General features: G+C 32.2%; 4 protein-coding genes across 9 annotated transcripts; 1 reads left to right on the top strand and 3 right to left on the bottom strand.

The window, feature by feature from the left end:
* Nucleotides 1-32: 32 nt before the first annotated feature.
* On the bottom strand, nucleotides 33-3,611 carry LOC120626843 (vacuolar protein sorting-associated protein 4). Of its 3 annotated transcripts, none has more exons than XM_039894617.1 (2): nucleotides 3,572-3,611; nucleotides 33-3,070 (listed from the first exon to the last, which is right to left on the bottom strand). In XM_039894617.1, the coding sequence occupies exon 2, from the start codon at nucleotides 3,050-3,052 to the stop codon at nucleotides 1,730-1,732; it is 1,323 nt and encodes a 440-aa protein (XP_039750551.1). In that variant the 5' UTR covers nucleotides 3,053-3,070; nucleotides 3,572-3,611; the 3' UTR covers nucleotides 33-1,729. The 3 variants fall into 3 exon arrangements, with proteins under 3 accessions (XP_039750551.1, XP_039750549.1, XP_039750550.1); XM_039894615.1 differs by having other exon boundaries at nucleotides 3,463-3,577; XM_039894616.1 differs by lacking the exon at nucleotides 3,572-3,611 and adding an exon at nucleotides 3,239-3,442.
* Nucleotides 3,612-5,208: 1,597 nt separating this feature from the next.
* On the bottom strand, nucleotides 5,209-6,210 carry LOC120626881 (putative peptidyl-tRNA hydrolase PTRHD1). Its single transcript, XM_039894665.1, has 2 exons — nucleotides 5,982-6,210; nucleotides 5,209-5,438 (listed from the first exon to the last, which is right to left on the bottom strand). Exons 1-2 carry the CDS (start codon nucleotides 6,168-6,170, stop codon nucleotides 5,253-5,255), a joined length of 375 nt encoding a protein of 124 aa, XP_039750599.1. The 5' UTR covers nucleotides 6,171-6,210; the 3' UTR covers nucleotides 5,209-5,252.
* A 394-nt stretch (nucleotides 6,211-6,604) lies between these two features.
* LOC120626897 (U6 snRNA-associated Sm-like protein LSm8) lies at nucleotides 6,605-7,088 on the top strand. Its single transcript, XM_039894682.1, has one exon. The coding sequence runs from the start codon at nucleotides 6,772-6,774 to the stop codon at nucleotides 7,060-7,062; it is 291 nt and encodes a 96-aa protein (XP_039750616.1). The 5' UTR covers nucleotides 6,605-6,771; the 3' UTR covers nucleotides 7,063-7,088.
* Nucleotides 7,089-8,713: 1,625 nt separating this feature from the next.
* Nucleotides 8,714-14,696, bottom strand: LOC120626977 (solute carrier family 25 member 40-like). Of its 4 annotated transcripts, none has more exons than XM_039894800.1 (10): nucleotides 14,507-14,696; nucleotides 13,996-14,153; nucleotides 13,130-13,292; nucleotides 11,858-11,983; nucleotides 11,452-11,550; nucleotides 10,442-10,548; nucleotides 10,134-10,215; nucleotides 9,644-9,851; nucleotides 9,310-9,377; nucleotides 8,733-8,803 (listed from the first exon to the last, which is right to left on the bottom strand). In XM_039894800.1, exons 1-9 carry the CDS (start codon nucleotides 14,595-14,597, stop codon nucleotides 9,341-9,343), a joined length of 1,071 nt encoding a protein of 356 aa, XP_039750734.1. In that variant the 5' UTR covers nucleotides 14,598-14,696; the 3' UTR covers nucleotides 8,733-8,803; nucleotides 9,310-9,340. The 4 variants fall into 4 exon arrangements, with proteins under 4 accessions (XP_039750732.1, XP_039750733.1, XP_039750734.1 ...); XM_039894801.1 differs by having other exon boundaries at nucleotides 11,861-11,983; XM_039894798.1 differs by lacking the exon at nucleotides 9,310-9,377 and having other exon boundaries at nucleotides 8,714-8,803.
* Nucleotides 14,697-15,759: the final 1,063 nt, after the last annotated feature.

The raw sequence follows: 15,759 nt of genomic DNA, 5'->3' as shown, positions 1-15,759 counted from the left end.
GTGTTTCATTACCAAAATTATAAACTAGTGCATACTGTTAATTAGACTTTATTTTATCCACTTATGTAACAATACAAAATGAAAAATACATTTTACGTATATCTAGTTTGTAACACAATATACTATTCCTGCTCCGAGATACATTATAATAACATGGAAAAGGGTTAAAAATCAGAGAAACGATCATAAAAATGGTGTTTACCAAGAATAATTATATTCACGGTGACTTTTCTTCCACGTACAACAGTGATACAGTTGCTCCTTTCAATGTCTACTATCCATCAATAAAAAAAATGTAAGAAAATTTAATTAATTGTTTTGAGTATAAAAAGCATCCTATACCGAGATTCAGAGGCGTGTACTGGCAGTCGAATATATTCAATCAATCGCGGTGATTTCGTGCAACAGAAAAAAAAATAGAATAGGTACTTGATTTGATTAGCCTGCATTTTCTTTTTTTTTTTACCACTTGTGTAGTAGACTTGAATTATTTTCAGTATTGCTTCGTTACTGGAGATTAGATAGATTAAAGGATTTGTACGACGAAAAAAAAGATCACTGTGTATATACAATACATAATGTGAATATATAATATATTAATATAACTAAATACAAGGCTACTTGAAAAGGGGATACAGATTGAAGGTATGAATTATTTTTATTCTTATATTATCTAGAACCATAACCTTTTTCGTGTTGCATAGTTATGTGTGATCCCACCTGTAACCTTAATGTAAACTCATATTGTTCAAACGTTTTTTACGACAATGTTGTACAGCTACTTCTCTAGAAGTATTGATCTCAGATAAAGTTGTGAAACATAAGTTGTCCATTGTGCTGGATACAGGGATACCCAATGGCCTTTCAAAGTAGCCTTGTACATTAGTCCAGAAAATTCACATTTGAATTTTTTGAATTTACCAATTAATTTCACAAAGGCATTTTAATTTTACTCATATTTACATAACTAAAATGTTTATAACTTAATCAAACAATCAATTTTATAATATTTAAAATTAAATGTCAAAACCCTGTTGTTTTGAAGAAGATAATCTATAAAAAAATATAGTAATTAATATTAAAGTTAAATGAAGTTAAACAAGAATGATCCAACTCACATTGAGGTAGTTTTGGCACTGGACTCTTATGGCCTAACAAATAAATGTGGCATAAGCATAAATATAGTTAGTGTTTTGTCACTTTCTGATATTGGAAAGTAACATAATTCAGTGCTTTCTGTTGAAGTGTGACAAAATACTGCCTAGTTATATGTTATTCAACATTAATTTACAAGCCATTCAAGTGTTTCAAAAATATTTCAATGCAGGTTGGGTCCTTTTAAATTAATGAAAAGACAAATCCATACAATTTATCCAGACTATATTTTTGCATACAACACGGAATTGTGATGAAATATTATGTAAGATTTTATTTTATATTTGACATCACATAACATGTGTATATTTCTGTTACAAATAAAGTATTATAATTATAATATTTCCTTTATCAACAAACATTTAATTTTTTATTAATTCCCATAACTTTTCACTTAGCTAGTAGCATTTATAATCTAATATCAATGAAGTGCTCTGTATGGTAATTAATTATGTGAAAAGCAGGTAAAACATAATTACATTATATAACAGAATAATTACAATAAGCTCTCGCAAAAATATAGGCACTATACTTCTATGACATTTTCAAAAAGAGGTAAATGGGGCAGATAAATTTAACCTTCTTGGCCAAAATCTTCCATAAATTTCTTTAGTTTTACCATGTCATCATCATTGACTGTAGGTTTAGATGTGGCTAGAGATCTAAGCATATCAGACATTGTAACAGGAGGCTCTCCAAGTTTATCACTTGGTACGTCCATCCAAGTCATTTCCATTGCACCAGGTTCGCCAGGTGAACATGGAGTCAATAAATCATTAACAATGACATCTGGGTCTGTAGGACTAGGCCCGGTAACCTTTTTAAAGTGTGTTGCAGACTGCACTTTCCTCACAGGTTGCATCAATGCATCTCGTACTACAATACTTATGTCAGCTCCTGAATATCCATCCGTTTTTGCTGCCAACACTTTAATATCTGTCTCACTCAACTGGTGTCTTGTATTACCAAGATGCAATTTAAACATATCCAACCGAGCATGCTCTTCAGGCAAAGCTATGTAGATACGTTTCTCAAATCTTCTCCTTATGGCAGCATCAAGTACCCATGGTATATTTGTAGCTCCTAGCACAAGAATGCCATCCATATCATTTCCTACACCTTGCATCTGTACAAGGAACTCAGTTTTAATCCTCCTGGCAGACTCAGATTCGTTATCAGAACGCGATGAGCACAAAGAGTCAATTTCATCAATGAAAATTATACTTGGTTTGTGTTGACGAGCAAGTTCAAATAAATTTTTTACAAGCTTCTCAGACTCACCAAGCCATTTTGATACAAGATCAGAAGATGATACAGAAAAGAATGTTGAATTATTTGCTTCTGTAGCTACAGCTTTAGCTAAATAAGATTTACCAGTACCAGGGGGGCCAAAGAGTAAAATACCCTTCCAAGGAATTCTTTTACCAGTAAACAGATGTGGAAATTTTATAGGTAAGATTACAGCCTCTTTTAAGGCTTCCTTAGCTGCTTCAAGTCCAGCAACATCGCTCCATTTGACATGAGGTTTTTCTACCACTATTGCTCCTTCTAGCTTTCCTTGCAATTTTTTCTTCTCTGGATCATCAGAGTCACTGTCACTATCACTCTTCTTGTCTTCACTCTTTGAGTTGGAATCACCGTCTTTCACTGGTTTTTTCTTACGATCTTTCTTCAGATATTCCTTAAGTTTCTCAGCTCTGTCCAAGTACTGTAAACACTTTGCTCTTATACTCTCCTTGGCCCTTTCTCCCTGTGCCTCGTATTTCACTGCGTGCAAAAAATATTCAACACCATGCTCATAGAGTCGTAAGGCTTCTTCATAATTCTTGTTTTTATCTTCCTCAGTAGCTTTAGTAACGAGATCGATAGCTTTCTGTAGGGTGTTAGATGAAGCCATCCTGGATTATATCAACAGCTGAAACAATGCAAACACATCTATTCAAAATCTGTGCACCGTCAAAAGCATTAACAAAATACGTGACATGGAATTTTGATAGCCCAACTTAAAAACAATTAAGGAAACAACTATAATTAGTCACTGCTTGGTCAGTTCTCACTAGATGTCAAAGTTTTTAATACATACAATAACAATGTAACTTGTTCCACCATAGCATATGTCACTTTAAATAATGAGAAAACAACTATTAATAAGCCTAAAAAGATAATTTTAGCGATCGTAGGGATCTTTTTTTATATATTTCCATAAAACAGAAGTATGACAAATCGACTTTGCGTAAGTCTAATAAACGTCAACGAATAGTGTTTATTTCAAATTCATCCGGTTTTTGTCGTACGATTTGTAATTACCATTCAGAACACAAAATAACTTGCACACTAGAAATTCAAAGCCCAAGTTGACAATAAGACACTCAATGTTAAAGCAAAAATCGTTTTGGAAGTAGTTAGAAATACCTACTTTTAGTAGATAGGTTGTATAGGTAGGTACAAAGATGACAACATCTCCAATGTTGCCATATATTTTAAAAATTAAGGATGTTAGATGGGCACCCAGAAAATCACTACGGTAAACTGATATAGACTCCAAAAATAAAAAAAAATTACATAGACTCCTCGCTGAGCCTCCTCGCTACCCATTAGTAAGGGGTAAAGTCACAGGCACACTAAATTAGCGCTGTAGCCCCGGTAAGAACCTATGAATAGATCGTGCCAGTAAGATTAGATTTATTGAAGACGACCGATGTCATGCTTTTTCGTCCGCATGATTTATAAGCACGCCAGTAAATTGTGCGGCCTATTGTTTATTGTATGGTCCCAGTAGTAACCTGTAAGATATTGATTAATAAATAAAATAAATATATTCTACGTCAATACACACAGCGCCATCTATCCCCAAAGTAAGCGTAGCTTGTGGTATGGGTACTATGATAGCTGATGAATATTTTTATAAATATATTACACATAAATACTTATAATATACAGATAAACACCCAGACACTGTAAAACTTTCATGTTCATCACACAAACATTTTTCTAGTTGTGGGAATCGAACCCACGGCCTTGGACGCAGAAAGTACGGTCGCTTGTTATAGTAATTTGTAATTTAAACTCAAAATATGTATGAAAATTGTACGCCAGAATGTGGCAAACTGTTGGAACTATTCCCACATACAACACCAAAAAATTTACACGGTTGAAGCAATAAAATTTATTCTATTCTATTCTTTTGCTGCCCATTGCACGTCTAAACTTAATCGATGTATGGTTAGTCCAGCTTAACTTGACGCCCGAATGATTGGTAGGATAGGATATTATTTTATTTTTTAATTGGTTGATTAGTGATAACGTATATCGCGACAGGCTTGGGACAGGCGTAAATCTTGCGATCGCTGCTGTCAAACGTGACTTTTGTTTATTTATTGTATGGAAAAGGTAAGTTTCACAGCAGTGTTCGCAAGATTTACCCAAACCTGTTGCAATCACCCTGCCGATTGCTACTTCTGCGTTTTTTAAAGTACAGACTTATACGATACGATATTTTCAAGGTACCTACTAAAATACTTTAGTCTTCCTGTGAAGGTATGCTTTTTGAAAAAAAAAGGCTGAAAACAAGCTTAATTATTTTAACATTATCACAAACTAGCCCTTCCATGTTGTTTCAACCGCGATAACAGCTGACGATCGTAACAGATATTGATATTATATTGACAACGAGAAATGCGAATAGTAGGCCCTTCAAGGGATTTAGCGTTCCAATACGCACATAGAACAGATTATGAGTAGGTATGGGCTTGATGTTACTGCGATTCACTTAACCGGTTAGTCTACTACCATCTTACACTGCAGAATCACTTACCACTTACGTGAGATTGCAGTCAGAAGTAAAGAGAAATATGCCCAAAATCTGTATCCAAATTAATGTCCTACTATTTGGGTTCCTAGATTTCTGTCAGTGAATTCAAGCAATGAGCTATTATAATACATGCCTACCTTATTTAGCCTCCTAGAATGATTAAACATTATTGATCATCTCATAAAAAAATATAAAATTTTTAATCACTTATTATTATAAATATGTATAATGAAACCAAGTGCTGACAAGTTAATCTTTTGTAATAATTGTTTAGTCTTACAATTATTTATATATTCAAGGTATCTTTATATAATTTAAATTTTCCCACATACTTTTTCACTTCATCTTTAGAGTAAGGTTTCAGTGCTAGGCATGTTGGAATATTCTCTGGCTGTTCAATCCATAATTTGTGGTCAATTGAATTTTCTTTTAGTTTTTCTGCTACTTTCTTCAATGATTCTTCATTAGGAACCTGTCAATAAGGTTTTGCTTTAAATCTGTTTTAACTATAGATACTCCATTAGAACTAAACTAATTTAAGCAATTGTGTGTATTAAAAGTAACTAATTAAAAAGATTTATGGATTAATGAAATATCAATAGATTTTAGGTTGATCTATATTTTTTTATTTTACTAGGGAACTCCAGCATCTTTGAGAAGTAGCTATGCAGGGCAGGGCTTGACATTCCAGAATCACTGTGACAATGATTTCTCAGTTCTTGTTTAGATCTAAGATCTTATGATCTTACAGCTCATTGAACTAATTTCTCATTTTTATGTGTGAATATTACACATATCAAACACATCATATTAATTATTTATATGCGCTGGATATCATAATTAATATAGAAACAAATGTGCTATATGTGTTATATAGATCCAACTGGGGAATATTAACAACCCCCTGTTGCTCACAAAGCATTCCTGTTATGGCTATAATAAATATAATTTGAATCTAAATACCGACTAAATAACTATCGTCTGGTATTTGATATAAAAAAGGCCTTTTATTTACCTCTAAAACAACTTTATGCATATTTTCCAAATCACGTAAATACTTTATTGTGTTTTCATCTTCCTTGTATAAATGTAACACAGCTGTAGATGCATGACACGCTTGAGCCACCAAAGCACCTATGGACCAGCCTAATTCTTTCATTAAATCGCTTCGTAGAAGAACATATTGAACGATTACGTTGCTCATGGTTATTTTAGAATTTTGATGTAATCTTAATACTTTAATTATTTATGACAGCTTGCCTACCAACTCATGTTTGAATTATTAAATTGATTTGTAGGGCATCTACTTTTCAGCATTTATAACAAATTGTCTATTTTATTTTAGACGACTTAACTATCAAATTCAACAGAAATACTTTTTACTGACAGTTGACTCTGACACACACTTGACACCTGTGTCACAAACAGCCACAGAGTCATAGACATAATCTTCAATGATCAATCCCGCGTGACATTGACTATACTTGTTCACTGGTTGTAAGTTTTGTATGCTCATTGAACCGAAAGCTGTAATGTTTTTTTATCTGTGTACATATTATTATAGAGAAACATAGAATAAGCATTTTCAGGTTACATAAGGTTTCTAAAACTGAGATAAATTGCCAATGTACGATAATTTGCAGCTTGAGGCTTTAAATAATATTCTGTGGTTATCTGTCACTTATTTATCGCTCTATGGTCACCGACCAGTTGAAAATAAATGTTACCGCCGCCGAAACTGAAATAAAGTTAAATAAATCAATTTCATTAGGTACCTGACTAAGTAGTGATAAAGTTTGTACACTATGGCGTCTGGACTAGAAAGCTATATAAACCAAACAGTGTCAGTAATAACTTCAGATGGAAGAAATTTTATCGGCACCTTGAAGGGATTTGATCAAACTATAAACGTTATTTTAGATGAATCCCATGAACGAGTGTTTTCATCATCCACAGGAGTGGCGCAAGTAGTTCTAGGCCTTCACATAATACGAGGAGATAACATAGCTATTGTTGGACAAATCGACGAATCAATAGACAGCCGATTAGACCTGGGTAACATTAGAGCTGAACCATTAGGACCTATTGTACACTAGTAATAAATTTAATATTTTTTTAAATATTGTTGGTTTTCATTTAAACGTTATTCAGTCATCAGTTTCATCCAGCTACTTAAGAACAGATGTTGATTTGGTTTCCAGTTAGCTTAGCTAAGTTAAACGAGCTAACAACCTGGAACATGAAATTAAAAAAAATCCAAAGGTTTTTTAATCCAATAGGCACAACTGTAACCTATGAAGTATAAATAAATATGCTTTGCATTATTTTGATGTGGTAATAATAATTACATTTGTAAACTTAAAAATAAAACTGAGAGTTCCTCATGCATACACGCCTAAGAAGAAACCCATAACAATCTCAACTGGGTTCTTTTTAAATATGCATGATTTCAGAGATTTATTTATAGATTAGCTAGTTCCTTGTGATTACTACATTCAGACAAACTAGCTTGCTAATATAGTATATACAGAAGGGTTGTGTAGGACAATAATATTATAAGCTTAGGGTAGTTATATGTTCTTGACTGGTTTCTGTCTTGAAACACTGAAATGTGGTAGGTTTGAGGGCAAATATTAAAACAAATTGAGTTAATACAATATTTTCAATATATTTAACTAATACTAATAAACAATTAATGTATATTTACAAAAACCTTAATATATACAGACAGCCATGAACGAATCACTATTCTGATACTATTCAGAAACATCATTTGATAATGCATTTAACATTATAATTTTATAGACGTAAAGACTACAGTAAATTTGCATTAAGAAAATAGTTAATTGTCACACACACCATTACATAAGTGGAGTAAAGACCAGATGTATATTTAAAGAGATATTTAGTTGATAAAAATAAATTTCATCATAAAAAAAAAAACTTTATCAAAAACTAAACTAAAAACTAAACTAAAGGTTTGCCCATAAACAGCAGTGGATTGCAGCACAGAGTACTGCTATCTGTTCTCTGTTATAGTTAAAATGAAGTAATTGTTAATGCATCTTGCATGGTTAGGCAGATAACTTACTATTTTCTAAATGCAAATGAACTAAAGACATTAGTTGAAATAATAATTACCTGAGTAATACATGTTACATTATCACAACAATATTATATAATCAAGGCCTGCTATTCTATAAGAAACTTTTTGATATTATATTTTGTTGTTAGTCAAAATCGTACCAGATTGATTCTAAGGTAAGATCTGAATTGTTTGTTCCACTGCTTTGTATAGAATGCCTCACTCATAGAAAAGGCATTTTGAGCTGAGACTTTGCTGTTTTTTTGGTTGGCATCCGCAGGCTATTAACATCCCACTAGAAGGCACAGGCCAGTTTTAGAACACAGACCCACCATACTGCTCCTATGCGGTTTGGTAAGTTTACTAATATTTATCACATAAATAATACAAAACCAGGATTGATGGATTAACTTGCTTGTTGAGGATCGAAAACTGAGAATTCAGAAATTAAAATTCCAAAATTGAGCTAACAACTGACAGTAATGTTGGAAGAAACCGAGCCAGAAGAAAGACTGAAATCACAACACCATCAGATTGTCAAAAACTATTACTACTATATAATTTTGATGATGTATTCTAATGCAATTCAAGTGCAACTACGAGTTCTTACTGTTTTTATTATTTTTTAGTATAAACATACAAATTTACATAAAACAACCAAATATTAACCAAACTTCTATTTTATTAGTTTCTACAAGGATGTGTACTCCTGATTACTTGATGCCTGACCCACAAGAAGTATTTCTTGATGCCTGTAACAAAAAAAACTTTATTTTACAGTACAACTAGTTGATAACATTATTAATAATTGTGCATATGACACATAAATAAACATGGAACAGATGAGTGTGTGTAATACAGGATCTACTATAAAATGTAGATAAAATGATTGATTCCTACTATTCTAGTTTATTATTTTTCTTCAATATAATATTATAGTTTAATACTGTGGCTTAAATACTGTAAAACATTTTTTTCAAAAACATAATAGTATAATTAATATGAATTAATGTGAATGTATGAATTAACAGACATCATATTGTTATTAGTGCCAGCTATCATTAAAATAGGTTTTAGTCACACAGGCTGTTGCTTTGGAAAATAAATTTGCTGACAAGTATTCAAATCTTTTAAACTATATAAATTATGTGCATTGTTTATCTTATCTATTAACTTAACTTCTTGTACAGAATAAGAAAGAAATGTATTAGTCTCAATTAAATAAAACTTAACTATTAAAATAAAAAAGAAATTGTACCTAATAAGATCATGAAAACACTTTATAACAGTTAATCGCTTTTGATTATTTCAATATCAATACCACGGCTGAAATTAAAATAACAATTATAAAAATGCCCAAAATAATCATAATGTTATCAATATTTTACTATACAAGCGTTATTCTTGCGTTTTATTTCTTCTAGTAAAAAAAATAAAAACCGTTCATGAACACACTTTTAGGTACTAGGTCACATGCAAGCTCGCCATATTTTGATATTATGTGGTCTCTATTGATAAATTATAAAAAGAGAAATTAAAGGAAACAAATAAATTAAGCATTTCAATTCAAAATTTATATTTGTAAATTATACCTTTGCATTTTTTCCTTATATTTCTGAGTGTTGTATTTCCGGAAAAATTGTTTTCCGTATTCGAATGTTGCGATCATTATGGCACACGCTGGCGCCACTTTGAATATTCGTGGCAAGAAGCCGGTGAACAAGCCTCTTATGCCATGATTATTATAAATATTTCTAGCTATATCTTTCATATTTGACGCTCTCTGATGACCTCTGCCATCTATAAACAAAAAAAAAAAGGATTATCGAAATTAGGTCAGAATATTTTATGGTGAACAGAATATGTTTTGAAGAAGCGGTGAGAGCCTAGTGTTTGGACCTTTGGGGGACATGCTGGGGGACAGACAGTTCCGAACAACTTAGGTTGAGAATGGTTTTTGAAATTTTTTTCTTAAATTTTTCAGTCATCAATAATCCACGATGAAATTTCATCCATCTCGTTCTCCATGGGTAGTACTTTAATGATAAATAAAACATGTAAAACATGTAAGTAAATTCTTACCTGTGTAAATTTCTTTTTCGCCTAATTCTATTTGTTGATGTGTTTTAACGACGTCAAAGGGTAGAGTTACAAATGCAGCAATCTGAAAAAAAAGTATTTTTTTCAACAACAAATTTACTATATCAAATCCAAAATATTAAATAAAGTAAGCAAATAATAATATAATATATTATTTGCTTACTTTTATTCTTGTTGAATATCCTACTGCTGAACAAAGATTTTCCCACACATAGGAGAAAAGTCCGACAAACCCATACTGCCCAATTAAGCTAATAAAAAAAAAATATATTTTTAACTTATAAACTTACACTGCCTGCCACAGATCCACAGAAAAAATTAAATAGAAACGAATTCTTTTCAGAATCTGGTTTATTGAAGAAACTCTTAGTAGATTCAAATGTGGTCCAATATATTCCTGCAAAGTAAAAGCAAGTTTTAGCAATCAGTATAAAGAAATACATATCAGAAAAAACAAATATCATCATCACCTCACTTTAATGGAAACATAATGTGTAAACTATGAAAATCTTCATAAGAGCCTGTTATAGGCCTACATGAATGAAGAATTTCTAAATTTGAATATAATAGAATTAAAAATAAAAAACAGTATTGTTTTACTTTAAAATAAGCTTAATTATTTTAATATATAAGTTCAAATTCCAGCACGCACGTCTAACTTTTTTCAGTTACGTACTTTATTAGCTATAAAAATATCACTTGCTTCAACGGTGAAGGAAAGCATCGTGAGGAAAGCAGCATGCCTGAGAGCTCTCCATAGTGTTCTCAAAAGTGTGTGGAGTCCACCAATCCGCTCCCTTACCCCTTCTCATTGCGGGAGGAGCCCAGTGCCCTGTGGTTGGTTGGTAATGGGTTGGTAAGATGACGATGAAAGCCTGCTTCTTTTCAGTACTTTTATATAGTTAAAAATTGTTAGTTTTAATGCCTGAGATCTTTATTTATCATCATCCTCAGCTTATTAATGTAACAATGCTGGGTACAGGTGTTTTTACATGACTAGCATAGGTAGAAGACAAAAAAAATTATCCACCGATTATAACCACTATCGAGGGATTAAAATATACATGTCCACCTGCCAAAGCACAGTATGAGAGAAATTGAGAAGTAATAATAATGGCCAACTTTTAGTGGAACAAAAAAAATTACCCTAGGCAAGTTTGGTTTTCACCAGACAATAAACAAAAACTGGAAACTTTCGTAAAATTCTGTATGGGGTGAAATCTAGTGCATTATTGAATGAAGCAATAATTTACACTATGTTAGCTGGGCCATATCTTGTAAATATTGAAATGTACTTTACCTGAGAATGGCACATCTCTGAGCAATGTTGAACCTAATCCTCTGAATAAACCTCTATATCCCTCGTACTTTAAGACCCGTCGTAATGCAAAATCAATTTCTGTCAATGAAAAATTGATTAGTATTTTTTTACATTTCTGCTGGGATGATAGTCAAATGTGTTACATAGTGTAATAGTTTCTTTATGATTGGTGCTTGCTTTGCTCCAATCATAGTTTTCAAAAATTACACAGTAAACCAGTGTAATTTTTGAAAACTATGTATATAATTTTGTAAATCAACAGCGCAAAGCTGAAGTTTGAAATATACTTTTGTAATTTAAAAATGAACGAATGAGACTATTGCATAAAAGAAATATAAGATGTCGACTTCATGTACGCCGGGTAATATTTGAGAATGATAATTACTACCTGAATATGTCAGTTTCTTGGATTGCATTTTTGTTCTAATTAATTCTAAAGGGCTGACAATAGTCACTGCTATTGTTCTTGCTGTAGCACCAGCTGTTAAGGGTATCCACATTGGTTGTCCCGCTGGAAAAAGAATCTTATTAGTACCTACCTAATTTTTTTTTTTAATTTGGTGGTAAGTGATATGATGAAGTCTGAGACAGATAGGGGCTAGCTAACCAGTTTGGGACAGCAGTCAAAACCTTCGGTTCCATCTGCAACAATTCTACATGGAGGTATATATTTATGCTTCCATAATTGTTTCAACGGATGGTTGTCAGAAATAAAAAATATTAATAACTTCATAACAAAATGGGAGAATGGATATTTAAACATGGACTTAATAGATTCAGGAATTAAAATACCATTATTTCTCAAGGCAGCCAGTATTCATAATCTCATGAAATCATAAGCAAAAATCCATAAGAAAAACGGTATCTAGAGGAATTAACTTGTTTAAAACCCAACCCTGAATAATTTTTACTTAAAGCAAAACTATTCAAAATGGTATAAGCATTAGCACATGGATAACAACCTTGTACACAAGGTCAGCTCACTAATCATGGCATTGTTGTTATTCTAATACCATGTACATTAGCAAAAAACAAACATAACACATCTACCTACCGTGATTGTAAAGTACCTACTTCACTGATGTTATCCATCTATATATTTTATATTACACACTAAATAAGATCAACGTAACAAATTAATGTTAAACTTGCTGACTATATATATAAAAAAAATGTATCATAAATACATTTATCATAAATTGTTGGGATGTTTCTATTTTTACACTTTAGTATTATTTGGTTCAAGATTGACCAGTGGATAATGCAAGTATGTACAATTTTATTGACAAAAAAATATATACTATCTAAAGCATCTAGAGATAAGTAGAGAGAGCTCTCTCTAGAGGTAGGTAGAGATGTACTACCAGTGGCAGAATGCAAGGATTGTCTTTAAAACTGAATAAGCATCAGATCTTAGATAACCAAATGAATGGACCAATTTTTGGGATGGTTATGTTTAAAGGCATATTATACATGTGTGACACTACAAAGTCACCCAAATTCTCAAAAGCATAAATCCACAAATATTGACACATTTAAATCATATGAATAAGTGTGATATCTAACTTCAGTTGTAATTAAATCTGATTTTTAGTAAAAAATTTAAAACATTAGTAAAAAAACTGATAATATAGAACAAAACAATTAGAATACTTACATTTGCCAGTCATGTTGTTATAAGAAGTTTTCATTCTATACCTAAGTTGTTCGTAGGATACAAAGTATATAACAGTACATGGTAGAGCCAAAACAAGGGTGGGACTCAGTCCCGACCATAGAGCTGGGATCCCTTCTAACTTTGCTATCTTGTAGAATGCATCCTGTAATTGAAATGTTTACCATAAAGAGAATTTTAGATGACAATAAAACCTAAAGGTTCTTTAAGGTGTAACCTAACTGAGAAAAAAAATAGCAAATTGATTACGTTAGCAGTGTTCTGCACTCCTGCATTCCCTTTCCTAAGCCAGTATGTCATGTTATAATACCACTGTGTTTTTAAAATAAACTATTACATTTATTTTTGAACAGCTAGATTGAAGCAACTGATTCTGTGAAAATGTATCTCTACTTTAAGTTATCTTCATTACCCTTTAACAGTCTACTACAGGGCACAAGTCTCCACCCACAATGAAGCAAAATGAAGGTCTTAGGCTGTAGTCCATCATGCTGGCCCAGTGGGGATTTGTGGAATTTATGAACATAATGGAGAACGCTCAGGCATGCAGGCATTAATACAAGTGATATTTCAATTACTTAAATCTTATAAGAAGAAGAGCTCAGGTTTGTTTTGAGTAAGAAATTAGAGGTACCAGCAATCAAGTAGATATCTACTCAATTGGCACTTTTTCAGGGATTATTAAATCCAACCTACATGCTTTGAAGCAGTGCAGTAGGATTAAGCTTTTTCTCTCTTCTTTTAGATAGGAGGCCTGGGCTTGTGCCAGGCAGATAACCTTATATATAGAGCAGTGAGACATTATTAGGCTGAGAAAAAGGAAGTTAATTATATTTCAATGAACTTACCATTGTTCCATGAAAATGTACTCGTCTGGGTATCCAAGCAGATTCGCCACAAGGGCACAGGTGTTCCATCAAGCCATTACAATATAAATAACATTTGTTTGACATCAAAGCCTTTTGTTGTGCTTGAAGTCTGATTTTCACAACATCTAATGGCGTCACTGCAAAAAAATACATTAAATTAATTCCATCAGTTTTATGGAGTGAATGTTAAGAGTTGTTGTTTATCAGTCTAAACATTGATATCGGTTTTAGCTTTGCCATCATTAATATAATCAACACTAAATCAACGACGAGAGCATGATAAAGTCAACAAGTTACTATAAATGATTTGCTATCCATCATTCTTGTTTATAGTTCAAGTACGTATATACTTACGTACGTAAGTATCATACATCTTTATAGATACTTTTCTTCAAGTGTAAAAAGATCTGTTTCATTGGTCATAGATTTGGTGGTACAAATATAAATAAAATCAGCTTATTAAAACATTACGAGAACACCGGAAACTTACTGAATAAAGAGGTTATTAGGGCACCAGAACATGCTGATGCCATCTGTTGGAACGGAGTTATTCGAAACTGAGGATCGTCTTCTCGAATCATGGCATTTAAATTCTATGAATTAATTTGATAGTGGAAAACACTCGATGAGTAAATTATTATAGTACACGCGATCATCTGTTTTTCTGTTTTCACTTTTCACTGTCAGGTGTCAATGTCAAATGTTAACTATAGAAAAAATATAAATTTTTATTTTATCTGTTTTATTGTATCGAACGATAGTGGTGATTACGTCTCTATGTCTATGTATGCTTCAGTTCATCTTAACTTGGCTCGTAAACCTAGCTTTTATATTACCGGGTCATTCAGTGTTGCATGTTTCTAAAAATTTGTTTGTTTTTTTTATTGTAGAGTGAAAAAATGCATGTAATGAAAAATAACATCAGGTGCTAATGTAGGTACTATTTAATAAGTACCTACTTCCCTTTATAAATAAGCAGGTATGTATTTTAAAGTGGCTTTATACTACTGAAAACTTTTGTGGAATGGTAAATCAAATCGTAATTCAGTGTTGGCTTACCGTCTATGTTTGTACTTAATGGCAGCACATCTGGCGGTAAACAATTTGATAGTTTGGCAGAACTTCGTCAACTAGTTTTTTAGCTTTTGTTACTTAGGTACTACTAAGTTGTGTATGTATGAAGCCAAGGTGTGGTGGTCTATTTAGAGCAAAACCTAAAGAGGATAGCTAAGTTATTATTTAATGCAGGACCTCAAGGTGTACCGGTCCATTCAAAATTATATGATATTGGGGATGATATTAAACAACATGTCAGCAAAGTGTGAGTTTATAGGCATAATGATATGGATGATATGATATGGACTACGTATAGTACATATGGCGTAGCGAGGCGTCGCCACGGCATGTATCGCCACGCCAACCATCAGGTTTACCCTCGCCTATAAATATTTCACAACAAAATAGTGCTACTTTCTATTATTTTACAACGAGATAATAAATGAAATGTCTAAATGGTTTTCTTGAGGATAGCGTAATATTAACAATGTAATTGCGAAACTACTTTTCCAGTCCTACTACAATCGTTGTTTTAGAATATTTCATGGTATTTTTACAAGTGATGAAATTTACTGACATCACTAGCAACATTTTACGTTTCGTTATTATGTAACAACCTACATAATAACGAAAAAAAACATTTTACTATATAGAATTTTTTATAAAACGTATTTTTGCAATGGAAAT

Source organism: Pararge aegeria, chromosome 10 (assembly GCF_905163445.1).
Source record: "Pararge aegeria chromosome 10, ilParAegt1.1, whole genome shotgun sequence".
Classification (NCBI taxonomy): domain Eukaryota; kingdom Metazoa; phylum Arthropoda; class Insecta; order Lepidoptera; family Nymphalidae; genus Pararge; species Pararge aegeria.
Note: the sequence above shows the minus strand (reverse complement) of the source record. Positions and strands in the feature narration are given on the sequence as shown.

What these genes read in the sequence shown, in the direction of transcription:
- LOC120626897 (XM_039894682.1), top strand. Translation starts at nt 6,772, where the DNA reads ATGGCGTCTGGACTAGAAAGCTATATAAACCAAACAGTGTCAGTAATA.
- LOC120626843 (XM_039894617.1), bottom strand. Translation starts at nt 3,052, where the DNA reads ATGGCTTCATCTAACACCCTACAGAAAGCTATCGATCTCGTTACTAAA.
- LOC120626977 (XM_039894798.1), bottom strand. Translation starts at nt 14,597, where the DNA reads ATGATTCGAGAAGACGATCCTCAGTTTCGAATAACTCCGTTCCAACAG. An exon ending in TAACAACATGACTGGCAAAT is followed by an intron (nt 11,984 to 13,129) that starts GTAAGTATTCTA and finishes TTCTTTTTCCAG; the next exon opens with CGGGACAACCAATGTGGATA. An exon ending in GTGGATCTGTGGCAGGCAGT is followed by an intron (nt 10,216 to 10,441) that starts GTAAGTTTATAA and finishes CTTTTTTTTCAG; the next exon opens with ATTGCTGCATTTGTAACTCT.
- LOC120626881 (XM_039894665.1), bottom strand. Translation starts at nt 6,170, where the DNA reads ATGAGCAACGTAATCGTTCAATATGTTCTTCTACGAAGCGATTTAATG. An exon ending in TGCATAAAGTTGTTTTAGAG is followed by an intron (nt 5,439 to 5,981) that starts GTAAATAAAAGG and finishes CCTTATTGACAG; the next exon opens with GTTCCTAATGAAGAATCATT.